This window comes from Taudactylus pleione, unplaced genomic scaffold (assembly GCF_031769625.1).
Source record: "Taudactylus pleione unplaced genomic scaffold, aTauple2 ptg000302l, whole genome shotgun sequence".
In the NCBI taxonomy this organism is placed as follows: Eukaryota; Metazoa; Chordata; class Amphibia; order Anura; family Myobatrachidae; genus Taudactylus; species Taudactylus pleione.
In genome coordinates, this window is record NW_028284703.1 from 9,302,280 (window position 1) to 9,319,966 (window position 17,687).

At 39.9% G+C, this 17,687-nt stretch overlaps 1 protein-coding gene across 1 annotated transcript in view; it reads right to left on the reverse strand.

Annotated features, from left to right (window-relative positions):
* LOC148511621 (uncharacterized) overlaps positions 1–16,386 on the reverse strand; it is an 86,222-nt gene extending 69,836 nt beyond the window's left edge. Inside the window, exons 1-2 of the mRNA XM_088442023.1 lie at positions 16,302–16,386; positions 1,028–1,279 (exon numbers count right to left, since the gene is read on the reverse strand). Of these exons, the coding sequence (XP_088298149.1) occupies positions 1,028–1,279; positions 16,302–16,386 (337 nt within the window). The remainder of the gene's footprint in view (positions 1–1,027; positions 1,280–16,301) is intronic.
* Between the last annotated feature and the right edge of the window lie 1,301 nt (positions 16,387–17,687).

The window sequence follows — 17,687 nt, forward strand, 5'->3', positions numbered from 1 at the left end:
CGCCTTCAAGTAGAGCCTTCAATAGTAATGCCCCTAGAAATGGTTGCCCAACAGTAATGCCCCTAGTAGTAATGCCCCCTATAGTAATGCCCCCCAGAGTAATGCCCGCTATAGTAATGCCCCCCCAAGCAATGCCACAAGTAGTAATGCCCCCCCCCAGCCAAGCAGCCAAGCAATGTCTGCTTGGCTGCTCCTTTGCACTATGGGAGAGACGTCATGACGTCTCTCCCATAGTGCACTGCGTGAGCCGGATTCCGGAGCTCACAAGTGAGCTTTAGCCTCCGGCTCTTGCTGCCACTGCAGGAAGGGACCCAGGCGCCCGCTGGTTACAATCTCAGTGGGCGCCTGGCCAATGGTGTATCCGTGCGGCGCTGGGGTTAGGTTGGCTGGAGGAGGTGGAACTGGTTCCGTCTCTTCCGGTTCACTTTAACCCCGATGGCTGGGTGTGGGGGCCCTGCAGGTTTGGGGGCCCAGGGACGACCACCCCTGTCGCCCCCCCTTTAATCCAACCCTGGGCAAAAGCATTTGGGGGGCGCTGTGGGGGCGGGGACGGCCTGCGTTCCCAGAAACGGGGGCGTGTTGCTCTCGTTTTCTTGAAGTGCTGAGGCCAGGGTCTGCATCCATGGATGCGGACTTTCTGATTTCGCAAGCCGCCGGGACCTGGTCAGGCTGCTGTAAGCTTCAGCTACCGCAGCCTGGCCAAAGGGGTAAGTGTGGCGACCGATGGTTGCGATGGTAATCCCAGGCTGCGACCTCGCTTGCAGCGCTGGGATCGTAGATGCAGCAAGGAGGTGTCTGGTCGTGTTTCCTGAAGACACCTCCTGCAGCTCTGCAATTCCATCCATCTCTGAATCAGGCCCTTAGATGTACCACAACTTTTAAAGATAACAGGTGAAGTTGTCCATAGTAACCAATCAGCTATAATTTTATAGACTGTAATTGATAAATGATAGCTAGAAGCTGATTGGTTGCTATGGGGCGACTTCTTCATTGCCTTTTAAAGCAAACATTTGCTCCCAGGTCCTACCTTGTGCATTCACCTCCTGCAATAATGGATGTGTGTTTCTTTGGGAATCACAGGCAAAAAGCGAGGACTGATTCATATAAATAATACTGAGCGTGATGGAAGATATCGTATTATTTTGTATCATAACAGTTTCTAGAACATCTTTGCAGTTATTGTCCTGCAAATTACATATTAATGACGCGGATGTTGCCGTAGAGAGGCCGGACATATCTTTGGAACAAGGATCAATACAAGATAAGTTCACAGTGGTACCTGCGGAGAATAGATATGAAATAGGGTTAATGATAAACAATTCTTAAGTTATATATTGTGACAAAAATATCAAATACAGTATTGCATCAAAAGAAAACATGATTAACTACTTACCTTCCAACATATCCGTTGTTACCTTTTAAAACATGCTCTCATGCCAAACCACATATTTTCCTATTCAATTATCTGTGCTAAATGAATGTGTTAATATTTTACCACAGCTTTTTTATCAAGTAACTCATTCAGCCAAGACAAGTAGATGATAAATAATAGCAGGAACTCAGGGCCTGATTCAGAGACGGACGCTATCTGCGCTCGCTCGTTCAGAAAAAGGGGCCGGCTATTTAAATTGAGCGCTCGCTCTTTGCGGTCTGTTGATGCCTCTATGTGTTAATATTTTACCACAGCTCTTTTATCAAGTAACTCATTCAGCCCAGACGAGTAGATGATAAATAAAACTTTTGCAGCGTCACCTCTGAACTAATTATGGACGAAAGACAAATTTACCGTGATACAGTGGTCATACGCAAATTACTGTTTTTTCCATAAATCCAATTAAGGGCTTAATTCAAAGAAGAACGCAATGGTGATATTTATACAATTAAGTGATTGTTTGTAAGCTGCGCATTCATCTAAGCCGCACTGCGCACGCATCGAGCTACATTACCGTAGTTGCTCGGAGGAACTTTTTTTAAATTTTTATCTATTTATGGAAGCAAAAACACTACAGGCTAGTTTTTGACATACAGTATGTACATAGAAGTTTAGCATCATAACAGCTGTTATACATAGTAATGATCAGTATATTAGACAATCGTTTCACAACACTTGTCCAAATATGTCATTAGCATTACAGAAAAATAAGTTTCAAAACCTGACATAGGTTATAGGTACATGTGCAATAATAAATTGTTATTTATAATAAAAAAAATACAGACAACAGACGTGATCAATAAAAAGAAAATAAAAAACAATTGGGGGGGGGATGTTTGGCCCTCACCCGCCTGGCAACACTATGGGAGGCTCTCCTAAAAGAATTTGGGTCTCATACCATTGAGTCCGGCGCATACTATGGTGGATCTGGGATTGTGTTGAAACTGGCAGAGTAGCCATAAGGCTTTCCCAAGTCTCAAAAAAAAGAAGAGGCTCTCCTCTCCTTATCGAACATTGGGCCTGATTCAGAGCCGGACGCTATTTGCGCTCGCTCGTTCAGAAAAAGGGGCCGGCTATTTAAATTAAGCGCTCGCTCTTTGCGGTCTGTTGACGCCTCTATGTCTGAGCGAGCGAACGAAACATGCGCTCGCTATTTTGTAAAGACGCCCCCTGGCCGCTCGCATCCTACGTCATCTCCGCTATTTATTAGATTAATCGAGTACATCGAAAGGCGTCTGAACTGCTCGCAGTGCTTGTGGTTAGATTTTCCTACCGCAATCATGCGAACAGTTCAGGCTAAGTAACAACCAAGTGACGTGGTCGATGACGCTGCTTTTGACCGTTTGGCACGCCTGCGTTCGGATCTCCACTCCCCGTTTTCAAGCACCTTCCCCTGTTACCACCCACAAACGCCTCATCCTGTCACTCAAATTAGCAGGCACTTGCAATTTTTGCGAACACACGTTTTCTGACCGCACTGACTGGTTGGCGCATGCGCATTACGACCCATACGCATGCGCAGATGTGCAAACATCGCTCGGAGCGAACGAGCGGCCGCTTACGAGCGGCTCTGAATCAGGCCTATAGTTTCCACCCAGTCCATTCGAAAAATAAAATTCAGTTTCTCTTTATCAGGGATATGTATCAACAGTTTTTTGCCTTAAAAAAGTTATAAAAATGGTTTTCGAGTATCTTTCGCTAGAGATAAGTTTCGAGGAAATGTATCAAGGTTTTTCGCATATTTGATATTTTTTTCGACAAAGTATGGTTTTTGTTTTTTGATTATATCGTTATTTTTGTTGTAATTGAAATCAATGAGAGCCTTATGTATCATCATGTTATCAATTTTTTTTTTTTAAATGAAAACTATCGTGGTTTTTTTTTACATACTTTGGCTGGCGTTAATTGTATTCCAGCACCACTGATGTTGAAATGAGCTATGTTAATTATTGCTATTTAGATGAAACTAATTAAACTTAACTAATCAGTATTACTTGTAATCTATTTTTATATATATATATATATATATATATTTATATATATATATATATATATTTCTATTTATGGGTGTGTATAATTATACTTTATAAATATTTTAATTAAAAATTGTTATACTATTATATAGATGTTAATTGTATTTATTATAGAAAACAATAAGATATGTTGGGACCTATATTTTTAATTTTTTGCAAAAAATGATACATATCCCCCTATATAATTGAAAATTGATTGGAGTTGGGTGTATCCAAAATGGCCTTCTTTGCCGCTGCGCTTAATACAAGTAATAATTTCTTGCTACCCGGAGTACGGCACAATAAATGTTTTGTTTTGCACAGGACAAAATGTTTCAGAATATATTAACAAAATAATCCCCAATTCTTAGTAATTCTCTATCTGGATCTTATATGGGTTTGCTACCACAGATTCAAAGAAACATGTACATTGAGGATGGGAGAGAAAACAGAATCCGTATAGGGCGCACAAACAGTAAAATATAACTTTTATTTAGTCATTAAAATAATGTAATAAAGCAAAGCAAAATATTAAAAAGGATAGTCAGTGATATTAAAGATAGAAAAATTAGTGAATAAAAGTAAAAGAGTATAAATCTCTTTTATAATCGAATGTCTGTCAAATACCAGTGGAACTTTTAAAATGTGTCAGTGAGTAATGAATACACCTGTGCACCTGCTGGGTGACCTGGAAAATGTGACCTGTTTGGTGTCCTTAGGACAGAGTTTGAGAATACCTGCTCTAGAGTAAAACATTGTTATTATGGCCCCCATGCCACACTAACCCCTTTTCCACCTTTTTACCTGGCATTGTGCCAGGTCGTACCTGCCTTAGACCCCCGTTTCCACTGCACCCTTGCCCCAGATTTTTCCCATGTTGCCTTCATTTCTGAACCCATGGATGACATTAAAACTGGCCTTTATTCAGGACATTTTAATGACATCCACATTTAATGAAATTTTTAATGAAATCCTTTATTCAGGTGTCTCCTCTGGTCTCTGGGTGATTACATCAGCAAGAAAAAAAGGGGACAAGATTGGAAGTGTCACCTGTGCTGCACAGTTTATTAAAATATAACTTTTAATTAATAATTTATTTTTTTTATAATTCTTTATTTTAAATGGTCAATCAGAATACAATTTAGCACAAAAAAAGAAAATAAAAGGTCACAAAAACTCAATACATACCATAATTTTAAACATTAATAAACAGAGAAAACTATTAAAAAATACTTGGTAGAAAAGAGGGGGGGGTAAACAGAGGGCAAGAGGGAGGGAAATATGGGGGGGGGAATATGACATATCATCTAGAGTATCAGTACATATCAAACATCTTCTGGAGGGTAAACCTCAATCGTTGCCCATGGGTCCATGCACCAAGTGTGCGGAAGGAGCTGCTCTCAGCAAGCAGCCAGGGAGCCCAAACTTGAGAAAAAACATGTCCTCGATCATGGAGGTAATAAGTTATCTCCTCCATGGTCATGACATGTCAGATCTGACTCCTAGGTGCAGAGAGAAGTGGTGGGGAGGTCTTTTTCCAGTTTAGAGCGATAAGAGATTTTGCGGCTGCTAAAATATGTGCAGCCAATTTTTTAGAAAATTTGCCAACATTCGGGGGTGGGTAGCACAATAAAAATATCCAAGGATCTTTTGAGATCGGAGCTTCCAGAAGGGAATTTAGTAGACTGTGAACTGAGTCCCAGAAGGGGACAATAATTGGACAGGTCCACCAGATATGGATCATAGTACCCCTGCAGCCACAGCCCCACCAACAATCGGGTGAAGAGGATGGGAACATTTTATGAAGTCTCTCAAGAGTATAGTACCACCTATAATAAATTTTATATGCATTCTCTTTAAGTTTGGTTACAATAGAACTATTGGCTATCACCAGTCTCATGTCATCCCAGGCCTCTGCATTTGGGGGAAAACCAAGATCTCATTCCCAAGCAATTTCATGAGGTCTAAGAGAGGGAAGGGTAGCATCTAAAAGAAGAGCATAAATCTGGGAGATGAAACCTTTAGATAAGGGGTAATGTCTACAGAGATTTTCAAAAGGAGTAAGGGCACGGAGGACAGATAGTGGAGGTAATGATTGTAAGAAGTGGCGGATTTGAAAAAATTTGAAAGGATTAAGGGTCTGGAATGGGAGTTTTTCTTGTAATGTTGGCAGGGATAACCATTGACCTTGGTCAGAAAAGTCAGTGGGGAATCTAAGTCCTACATTAATCCACTTATGGAACCTCAAAGTAGAGGAACCAGGAGAGAATAGAGGGTTATACCAGATAGGAGTTAGAGGTGATACCGGAGAAGTAAGATTCATTTTATGTGAATAGAGATCCCAAGTCAAATTTGATAGTAGGGAGTAATTTGGATGCGGAAGGTCGGTGCGTGGGTAGTATGCCCCATAAAGAAGTTAAATCTGGGACAGTAATATAGGCAGATTCAATGTCCAACCAGGAAGTAGAACCTGAGGGAGAGTATGAAGCAACAATATGGGAGAAGTGGGAGGCAGGATAATAAAGTTTAACATTAGGGAGACCTATCCCACCTTTTACAACCGACCTTTCTAAATCTTTACCCGCAATTCTCAAGGGTCTGTGATTCCAAACAAAATGAAGCAGGGCCTTTTGAATATTACTTAGAAAAACAGCGGGACAGTTACGGGGAGAGTCTGAAAAAGGTAAAGCCATTTTGGTATAATATTCATTTTAACAGCTATGATTCTACCCAGCCACGAGATAATAAGATGATTCCAAGAATTTAAGTCGGTCTGCATTTTAGATAGGAGAGGTGAAAGATTGTCATGAAATAGAGAGTAATAGTGGGAAGTTAAGTAAATCCCCAAGTATTTGATATTTTTGGGTTGCCACTTAAAATTAAAATTAGTCTTTACCATTGGCAGACATGGCTAGGGAAATTACTAAAATAATGATGCCTCTTATTGACAAAAGACTAGAGACTAGATGATATGAATGCAAAATTAGATGCAACCTTGGCCAAATTAGACTCTTACACAACTCATATTGGCGTGCTGGAACAGCGCACTAGTGATGTGGAGGTAAGGGTACAGGAAGTACAACAACAAAGTTCCTCTAATGACACTACTATTCAAGAATTGCGTGATAAGATAGATGATCTGGAGAACCGTCATAGATGGAATAATCTCCGATTCATCGGTATCATCGGTATCCCCAAATCAATAACGGAAGCCTTACTTCACGAATTTTTAAGCAAAGATCTTCCAGCAGTGCTGGGTCTTACTGGTGACTTCGCCACACCACAAATTGAAAGGGCCCATAGATTAGGCCCAGATGGATGCCCCATGCAAGGTAAACCTAGACCAGTAATCGCAAAGTTCTTAGATTACAGAGTGAAAGAACAAATTCTATATAATTATAGGAGGATGCAATTCTTACTGTAAAAGAACAAAATATTCTTATTTTCCAGGATTTTTTCGGCTGCAGTGTCTCAGAAGCGTAAATTGTTCTCTGAGGTATGTAGATACCTACATTCCCACAATCGCCGGTTTGCCTTGCTATACCCGGCCAAATTTAGGGTCACCAAAAATGGGCTATCACTCATATTTACAGACACAATTCTAGGTAAACAAAGGTTGATGGTCAATAGATCTCCTAACCGCTCTCCTCTAAGGGAATAATATAATTAACCCACAGTACAGAGACTCAAATAAGGAGTCCTGATGACTAACCATAGAGCTGCTTGTACTGTTGATGATAAAGTAAAATAGAATATTGGAAAAAGAAAATGGTCTACAAAATTATCTTTCTGGTTAAATTGACAAACCCTTCAATTCAATTTAATTTCAAATGTCCTCTTCACTGAGGGAAATATGTTTCTTTTTTATACAATAATATTGTATGCTGTTATATATTGCAGGCATCATTTGTTTTCAATGATGCTTGCTACAATTTATGTAGGAAAATTCAAAAATGGTTTATGAGGCATTGTGTGATTTTATATATATATTTGTTTTTTGTTGCTCTCCTTCTCCTTCTCCCCCTCCACTTGCGGGAAAATATTGGGCTATCAAACGATCTTGAGAAAAATTAGAGCTGTCTCTACTAGCTGGGACAGAGCACAGCTACATTAAACTGCTTTTGAACCTCCCGCAATGGGTATTGGTTAAATATGGCTAACCTGTCAGAAAATAATTCACTAACTACCAAAATAAAACTAATTTCATGGAATGTGGGTGGTTTAAACACACCCATTAAAAGAAAGATGGTAACAAACCATTTAAAAAAACTTCGTTCAGATATAGTTTTCCTCCAGGAGACACATTGGGTGGAAGGGAAACCCTCAGCTTTACGTGCACCTTGGATAGGAGATTGTATCACGGCAAACTATTGTAGAAAAACAAGAGGAGTAGCTATTATCTTTCAAAAAAACCTACAATATATTATTTTAAATACAGTCATGGATCCTGAAGGCAGATATCTCATTCTAGATGCAGAAATATGGGGAAATAAATATACCCTAGTAAATATTTATGCTCCAAATATAAATCCCCACAATTTCCTTGGAAAAATAACGCAACTATTAGCACAACGCACAACGTTCCAAATAATCTTATCCGGAGATTTTAACGCAGTAGAAAATAACTCACTAGATAGACAACCCACCCCATTATCTAGATCTCAAGCACTTTGGCAACAATTCCAAAATCTCTCCACAACCCTCCAGCTCACTGACATATGGAGACTATTTAATCCATCTTGGAAAATGTTTACATTCTATTCTGCAGTCCACAACACATGGTCACGAATAGATAAATTCTTAACATCAGATGAACTTGTTTCTCTTATTCATGATGCTGATATTCATCCTATTTTAATATCAGATCACGCCCCAGTGTCCATAATCCTGAAATTGGGATGCACAACTAGTGGTCCGGGTTTTTGGTATTTCCCGGCCTATCGCTATAACTCTGATACTTTTAAGGACTTTTTACTAACCCAATGGATGAATTTTCAAGACGATAACTTACATGCCTGGGAGAATCCAACAATTTTCTGGGGGCATCCAAGGCAGTGTTACGAGGCCACATCATAGAATATATCTTGAGACAGTGCAGGGAGGCAAAGAAAACCTACATTGCCCTTTATAATTCAATGTCATCTGCATTAAATGATTATATTAATAACCCCAATGATACATTAAGCGAGGGATATATCAACGAGCTAAACAAGCACTAGACAGTTATCTCTTATCCCAGGCGAAAAAAAGACGTTCTTTTTTCTAAACAAAAATTTTTTAGATGGGGAAATAAGGCTGGTAAATTACTGGCCAGAATGTCTAAATCAATACAAAAAAAGAACATATATAACTTCAATTAGAAACCCCTCCACAAATTTAATTGTAAATTCTAATGAAGAAATAGTTAAATTATTTGAAAACTATTATTCAGCCTTATATAAAGATGAACCATTTGATCCCGATGCTCATTATCAAATGCTGCTGGAGGCTACATTGCCTAAGCTGACTCTGGACCAAAAAGAGATGCTTAATAAAGACATTTCCATAGATGAAATTCTATTTGTTATTTCGAATTTACACTTAGGCAAATCCCCTGGTCCGGATGGCCTCTCCATCGAATATTTGAAACTATTAAAACAACAAGTAGCACCAGCCATGGTTGAATTGTGTAATGATTTACTTACCCGACACACTTGGTTCCCACATTATACAGACACAAATGCTATATTACTTCCCAAACCGCAAAAAGATCCTACTTCTATGGACTCATACAGACCAATCAGTCTAATGAGTACAGACACAAAACTTTTTGCTAAGATTATGGCAATCCGCCTACAATCGATTCTCCCGGATTTATTAACTCCCCACCAGCTGGGATTTGTGAAGGGCCGGCATTCCGTTCGAGGGATAAGAGCAGCCATAGCAGCAATTACAGAATCATCAAAAATACACACCAACAAAAGCATACTATTGAGTCTTGACACAAAGAAAGCATTTGACTCAGTTTTGTGGCCACACCTCTTTAACATACTCCAAGAAATAGAATTTGGTTCTGTGTTTATAGATATGGTAAGATACTTATACCCATCACCATCCACAACATTAATTATAAATGGACATCGCAGCAGTTCTATAGAGCTACATAGAGGAACCAGACAGGGCTGCCCCTTTCTCCTCTTTTATTCAATTTGGCGATAGACCCTTTATTCCGCATATTGGACAAATGCGTAGAGTTTGGGGGAATTTGTGTTGGATCCAGGGAAATCAAAATTACGGCATTTGCTGATGATGTATTACTATATCTGGCTGATCCATCTATTTCTCTAACTCCTATTTCCCAAATTCTGCATAAATTTGAAAAGCTGTCGGGATTCGCAGTAAATGCGGGAAAATCAGTAGCACTCTGCTTAGGCTCAGGACCTATACAACCGTTGACAATGGGAAACACTCTTCTACATCAAACTAAAAATCATTTTAAATATCTAGGGGCATGTTTGCCCCGATGTATTGGTAATCTTTATTCCTTAAATTATACGCAAATTATAAAAAAGATCTCAGAGGAGTTGGAGGGTTGGAAAAACATCCCCCTATCATATTTGGGTATAATACACTTAATTAAAATGGTATCCTTTCCAAGACTCCTTTATTTTCTTCAGGCTCTCCCTTTATTCTTAACAGTCAAAGATTTACAAGATATTAATAAAATGTTCAGATGATTTATTTGGAATGGTAAAAGACCAAAAATCAGCTTACTTAGATTACAACAAACTAGAATTAACGGGGGACTGGGATTCCCAGATATAAAACAATATAACTGGGCAGCTACAGTATGTGCAGATATTTTTCTGATTGGCTCCATATTTATGCAAACACTTCATTAGAAAGAGAATTTTTACCTAACAAAGGTCTAACTGCTTTCTTACATCTTCAAGAACAAAAAATAATTCCAAACTTATGAATTAACCCATTATTATGGAACACCAGAAAGCTTTGGCACATGATTAGACATAAAGCCAAGTTAAGCTCTTACAACATGCTATTTCTTCCACTGTTAGATAACCTAAACTTTCAAGAAGGCCACGCTCATATCCATTCACATTATGGAAGGTTGGAGGGATAAATAACATAGGCTGCTTGGTCAATAGAGACACAAAACAACCATTATCGTTTTCAGATGTAGTGGATAAATATCAGACCATAGCAGGCCATCCCATAGCCTTTCTTCAAACAAAGCACCATATTAGCTCAGTGGTCAGTAACTTTACAGATAATGATTGTGAAAATTCGGTAGATACACTTTTTATGCGTTCTCCTGTCACTGGGAAAGCTATCTCCCACTACTATACTGCCTTAACAGATAATATGGAGCATTTAACTTCAAATACAGGTATGGTAAAGTGGCTATCTAATTTCCCTTCATTAACTATCAATGACTTACTGAGACCATTAGAAACTTCCCGTAAACAGTTTCCATCAGCTATGTATGTGGAGATGTTTTTAAATATTTTCCATTGAGCGTATCTGTCCCCAAAGAGAAGCTTTAAAATGGGTTGTTCACCCTTACATTCCTGTTATAGATGTGGAGAGGAGAACGCAAATTTATTTCACTGTTTCTAGCTTTGCCCATTGGTCAGAATATTCTGGCTTCAAATAAAACAATATGCAGAAACAAATTTAATAAATTGTTTACCACTATTTTACAAGAATGGATATCAACATTTACTCCATCCTTATCATTATTCAGATCTAAAATATTTCACTTATTTCGAATGGAATGGGTGGAGGTTATTTTGGAGAAAGAATACAAAACTGAATTTTTTTTCGATATGTGGGAAAGTTACATATCTACATTGTTCATAGATATGAGACGTCAAATACACAAAAGTCTTCATACTACTTTGTGGTACTTACTGCGAATGGTCGATAATGATCCACCTATCATTTTAGATGCGGATCTTGACTAGGTGGGTCGGCAGGGGATGGGGGGGAGAGGGTTCTTTTATTTTTTATTTTAATTTAATTTGTTATATATTATTTATACAAATGACAATATATTTGCTGAATATATTTACAAAAGATACTACACTGTTACAATGAAATCTATTTTGTCAGCTTAATATATAGAGATGTATATTTGTATCATCTTATTGTTTTGATTATTGTCTTTGCATTGTATTTCCTATATATGGAATATGTATTCAATAAAAATAAAATAAAAAAATAAAAAATTTAAATTAGTTTGAAGGTTTTCAGCATCTCGAGGGGAAACATGGAGAAGCATGGCCTCTGATTTGGAGTAATTAATTTTATACCCAGAGACAGTGCTATAGAACCGAAGAACAGAAAAAAGGTTGGGGAGAGAGATTGTCGGTTGGGTCAGGGATAGAAGGATATCGTCCATGAAAAGAGAGATCTTAGGCTCCAAAGTACCAACTTCAACCCCCGAATATTAGGATGGGATCTAATATGGGAGGCCAGTGGTTCAATTATAAGGGCGAAAACCAGGGGGGATAAAGGGCAGCCCTGCCTCGTACCATTGCTATTTTAATGAATACATTTTAATATGTACATATGGGTTAAAAAAGCAAAAATTTGGGTAAAAATAGATGAGAACAAAAGAATAATAGATTAATAAAATAAACTATGTGTAATGCCTTTACTCAATGTCTAAATATGTAAATAGTCTTCATAAAGTAGCCTATGCTATTATAAGTACTTACTATTAAATCCTGTGCGACTGAACTCTATACATTTGATTACATCAGCAGCCAGCACCCTGGAAGGACCAATCAGCAGCTTTTCCAATGACCTGGGTCAAAAAACCCGGGTAAGAGCTGTTTCCACTGCAGTGTTACCGGGTTGCACTCGCTAAAAACAGTGCTCACTACCTGGGAAGAAATCCTTGGTCAGTAGGACCAGGAGTTTTTCCTTGGAGCCGTTTCCACTGAGCTGAGCCCCGGGTAGACACAGCAATTACCCGGGTTTTTTAGGCAGTGGAAAAGAAATAGCTTCATAGTAAAACACATGCAAGGACCCTAAAGGAAGGAACACAAAACAAACTTGCTCTGTCGTCGTACATGGTATTTAAGGGGTCTATTTACTAAGCTTTGGAAGGAGATATAGTGAACGGAGATAAATTACCAACCAATCAGCTCCTAACTGCCATGTCACAGGCTGTGTTTGAATGACAGGAGCTGGTTGGTTGGTACTTTATCTCCGTTCACTTTTTCTACAGTCAAGGCTTAGTGAATACACCCCTATGTATGGAAAAGGTACTAATTAAAAGTTTTAGAATAAAATGGAAAACAAAACTGATGCATTTGAGTTTTATTATACAATACAGCTCATACTGATCCAGTAATGAACAGGTTTCAAATACCACAAAAAATTTTTTTCCTATTATATGTTTTGTATCCTATAGAATTAGGCGATCTTGGTATTAGATTAAATTTACAATAATATATAGAACAGCAATTAGAATTATAAGCAAATGCAGCTACATGGTGCAAATATGTACTGGACAAACCGTTGTGCGCTGCAAGGGTTGGAAATTAAATTTATATTATAATTTATTGGCACTTAAATCTGCAGCCACGATTGCTGGAATCACACTGTTTCTGAAAACTTGGACCCTATTACTTAAGTTAAAACCGTATTGTCCTGATTCAGAGGTGCACGCAGTGCAATGTCGTATTAATCCATGGCCGGGCCCCTAGGCTTGCAGGTTTTTCGGACCCCCTCTGGCACTTCAGTGTTTCACCCCACTACAGCTGACAGCCTGACCCTGGTACGGTAGGTACTAGATTGCAGTATATAGCCCTATATCCATTTTGAGAGTCTTTTGAAGAATTCTATTCCCAATTTTTTATTTATTTATTTTATTGCGTGAGAACTTTTCAGAAAAGCACAATTTGGAGGTACAGGTTGAGTCTCCCATATCCAAAATGCTTGGGTCCAGCGGTATTTTGGATATCGGAATATTCTGTATTTTGGAATATTTGCATACCATAATGAGATAACTTGAGAATGGGAGCCAAATCTAAACACAGAATGAATTTATTTGTTATATACACCTTATACACACAGCCTGCAAGTTATTTTATACAATACTTTTAATAATTTTGTGCATAAAAAAAAGTTTGTGTACATACATGAAATTAATTTATGTTTCATATACACCTTATACACAGAGCCTGAAGGTTATTTTATACTGTATTTTAATAATTTTGTGCTTTAAACAAAGTTTGTGTACATTGAACCATCAGAAAGCAAAGGTTTCACTTTCTCAGTCATGCTAAAAATATTCCGTATTTTGGAATATTCCGTATTTCTGAATATTTGGATATGGGAGACTCAACCTGTATAACTATTCTATACTGTAATATTTGCAGTGAATAAAAATGTTATTATTAAGAAAAATATAATTTTTGCATAATTGTTTTAATATAAGATACAATTTGTTTCACTGCAATACGGAAGCAGCTTATTAATAGACGTTATATAAGAGAATAAATTAATTGTTATTTATATGGGGGTTTTAATATGAAAAAAGAAAAGAAAAGAAAGTAGGATTCTAGGGCAATAATGGAGTGACTGGATTCAGGATAGAGTGAGCTTCTGTTTATTAGATTGGTAAAAATGGAGACACAGGGCCTGATTCAGCATGGATCGCAATTGCAACCGCGTACGTATGCGTATGCACCACAGTGCGCATGCGCAGCGATGGCTTTGCAATCACACTGCGATCACGCACGCAGATACAAAGCCATCGCAGAGTGATTGACAGGCAATGAGCATTTGAGGGTGTGACGGGAGAGTGGTCGGAGAAATGCAGGTGTGCGTCATTGCATGGACGTGCATAAATTAGCCACTGCTACCGCATACGCAGCTTGAGTACTTACTGCGTGCGACGAGACTTGCAATCTCTGAGACAGGTCAGATCTGCTGTAACTATGCGTGACGGGCCGAAGTTACTCGATGGTACCAATGTCTAGGCAGGACTGCGAGGTATTACGGATGTGAGAAGGCAATAGTGGGCGTCTCTATGCTGGCTGAGCGGTTGGAAACGTTAGCATATTTTCACAGCTGAATTGCGTGCGATTACACAGCCGCGATCGCAATAGCGATCCGTGCTGAATCAGACCCACAATGCTTCAGACAATCCAAATAAAATGTACATTAAATGATTAATAATGTCCAGTGCGGGAAGACTGTTGTCAGAGGGGTTGTTGGTGAGATAAGCTGGCTCCTTTAGGGTGTTCCTCTGTCCATATTCCAAATCATGGTGATATCTCCCTGTGGCTTGTGTGCAGTGTAGCGTCTACTGATGGTGCAGTCACACACTGGGAGTGGTGGTCACGTGTCCTCTCAAGGAGGTGTAACAACCCTAATGTCAGTGCGCTACTGGTCCTCTGCCCCCCCATTGTCTCAATACAAACCTCAGCTGATTACGAGGGTGCCTTGCAACTCCTCCCTGTGGGACCACCAGGCCTGCGGGGCCCCTAGTGTTCATCCAGGCTTATGAATAATACGTCCCTGAAGCAATGGCAATATCGCTTGCAAGCGGACAATGTTTTTCAGTTGGCGCATGCGTCCCGATGGTTACCTTTCTAAGACGCAGATCAAAATTGTACCAGAGATTGATTTTCAGTGGACATTCCTGAGAGGTAACGGGGCGGCTAGCCAGATACGGTGCGGTGTGGGCATGTCACTGACAGCGACTGCGGTAACATATGCAGTTACAGGATCAGACACGAAATTGCTCCTGACATAGGGCTGGTGCAATGTCTGATTTTACAACCAATGGTGCATCTTAGAACGCATCACTATGAATAGCGCCACAGCCAGCGGGCGTCTCAGTAGGCTGAGTATCAGTCGCAGAATTAGCATAAAAAGGCAGATACTGTAGCTGAAAAATAGGCAGCCGCGGACCTCTGAATCAGGCCTTATGTGTGAACGCATAGGTGTATTTACAGTAGGTGCCGGGTGTGCGGTGCACACTGGCCCTCGGGTCCAGAGGGGGCCCCCATTGCACACCCTGCACCCAGAGTATACTTACCTGGTGCCGACAAGGAGGTCCCTCCTCCTCCACGGTGCAATTTTCTCCCTATTCGGGAAGATGGTGCTGCTCAGTGAAAGCAAAGACTCTGGCACTATACTATACCTTTGCTCTCTTCTGCGCATACACCCTCTTCCCAAATATCAGGACAGCCCATCTGGCACTTCTGGCAGATGCCAGAAGAGCCGGTCTGGTGTGTCAAACCCTGGCTGAGCAGCTCCGCCTACCAGCACTCTGCTCGGCCGTAGATACTGAAAGATGGGGCCGTGCCACGACGCCCTTCAGCGCACACGCAGGGAGACTACCAGGGCTGCTCAGCAGCCCCAGTCCGTTCCTGCTGGGAAGATGGCACCATGAAGAAGGAGGGAGCCCATTTGCCAGGTAAGATGTAAGAGTTGGGAGGGGGGGGTCACTACTCAGAGGAGGTGGCTCATTGCACAGTGGCCCCATCAGCATTAATATGCCCCTGTGCAAATGCCATGCTACCAATCAGTTACACACCATCCACTGCCCAGTGGAGATGCAACCAAGTTGTGTATGACTGAACCGCCCATAGCTGGCTTATGCTCGCCTACCTGCTACAAATTGCAAGATCTGCCCACAAATTGGACTTGTGTGCAATGCTCCATCAGTCCCTATATTGGGTAATTTATTTATAGAGTTGAGGTAGCTCTAAATCTGTAAGCAAATTTGCATTTTTATTGCCAAGGTGCAAGTTGAATTTACTCCTAACTCTAAAATGAAGACTATAATGGTAATTGTTGCAGTGATATCCAATAAATGGAGAGACGCAACTTACCTTCAGTATTGAACCATTCCGGGATACAGACAATGAGCAGGACAATGACTGCGAAGAGGAGTTTTAGCAGGAGAAATTCTGCCATTGCATGACACGTGTGACTGTAATATCTCTCTGTTCTTATGATCTACATCTCTATCTGTCCCCCACTTCGTTACACTCACTAGTCATTTCCTTAGTGAAGTTCAGTGTTCACTTTCTGTTCTCATCAGACTTAGAAACAGAGAACATGTCATGTGCAAAGGGGAAGTATTGCATTACTAAGTTTTCTGCAGCCTTATCGTTGGAAGACAGCATTGTACATTATCAGATGTACAGCAGCACTAAAGATTAAATGAAAACTCCACCCAAATGTGTCATTTCTCCAGTAACAATCTCTTCTGAGTTCCGTGTAGAACCACAAGGTTTCCCTGCTTGGGAACACTGGGTCTGATTCAAATGTGGATGCAAATGCCAGTGTCGAAAGGGTTAAAGAACCCAGTATTTATATATAACTATGTCTCTCATAAACAGGCATCCAATGTAGGACTTGCCCTGAGACAGGTATTATTCTGATGTGTGCAGAATTATTGGTTCCATAGATTTTAAAGCCACAGGTTCCATGTGTGGCAGCTATAGTGCTGTCGAAGCTGAATAATTGGCTGAGACAAGATCAGTTTAAAATTGAAGCGTGCGCGACGCCATCTTGCAAATGGCAGCTAGACTCCATTTTAGAAACAAGAATCTGCAAGACGCCATTTTGTGACCAGCGTCATTTCAAGTTACAACTCAGGAGCTAAGAACAGATGGCAATGTTTTTGTTATTCTACCAAGGGCAACTGGAAGAACAAGCTTTCTGAGTAAGAGTAAATAGAATAGACAATGGGTATTTTTACATACAAATTGGGAATCCCTGGATGCAGATAAAGTATAGTTGTGGCAATTGTAATATAATCCAGGCATTGATCTACACAATTGGATTTGTCTGAATCCTAGACAGGATGGTCCCAACTTCACAGCTTGATTCACAGTTCACACAAGAGTCTGGGAGAACAAAAGAGGTTTTTTTCCTTTGAACACAGGACAGGTGGGGGCCTGCTGACAGAGGGCATGGAACTACAATGCTCAGCAATCCACACTGCTGAATGTTCACTTCATGTATGAGAAATTATGCACTCAAATCTTACCCATTAATAACTAGCGTCCTTATATCAAACCCCGAATACCCACACATTACATCTTCACACATAAGGTTCAATAAGCTCTAAAGTGTATGATTTAAGTTGGTTCAGTTAGTTTAAATGCTGAAAAATAAAGATATTTGATAACTAAGGTATTATACATGCTAAACAAGTCATGTTTGGAGTTGTACTGATGCGTATCCTTTTTACAGTATTCCGGTGTTAT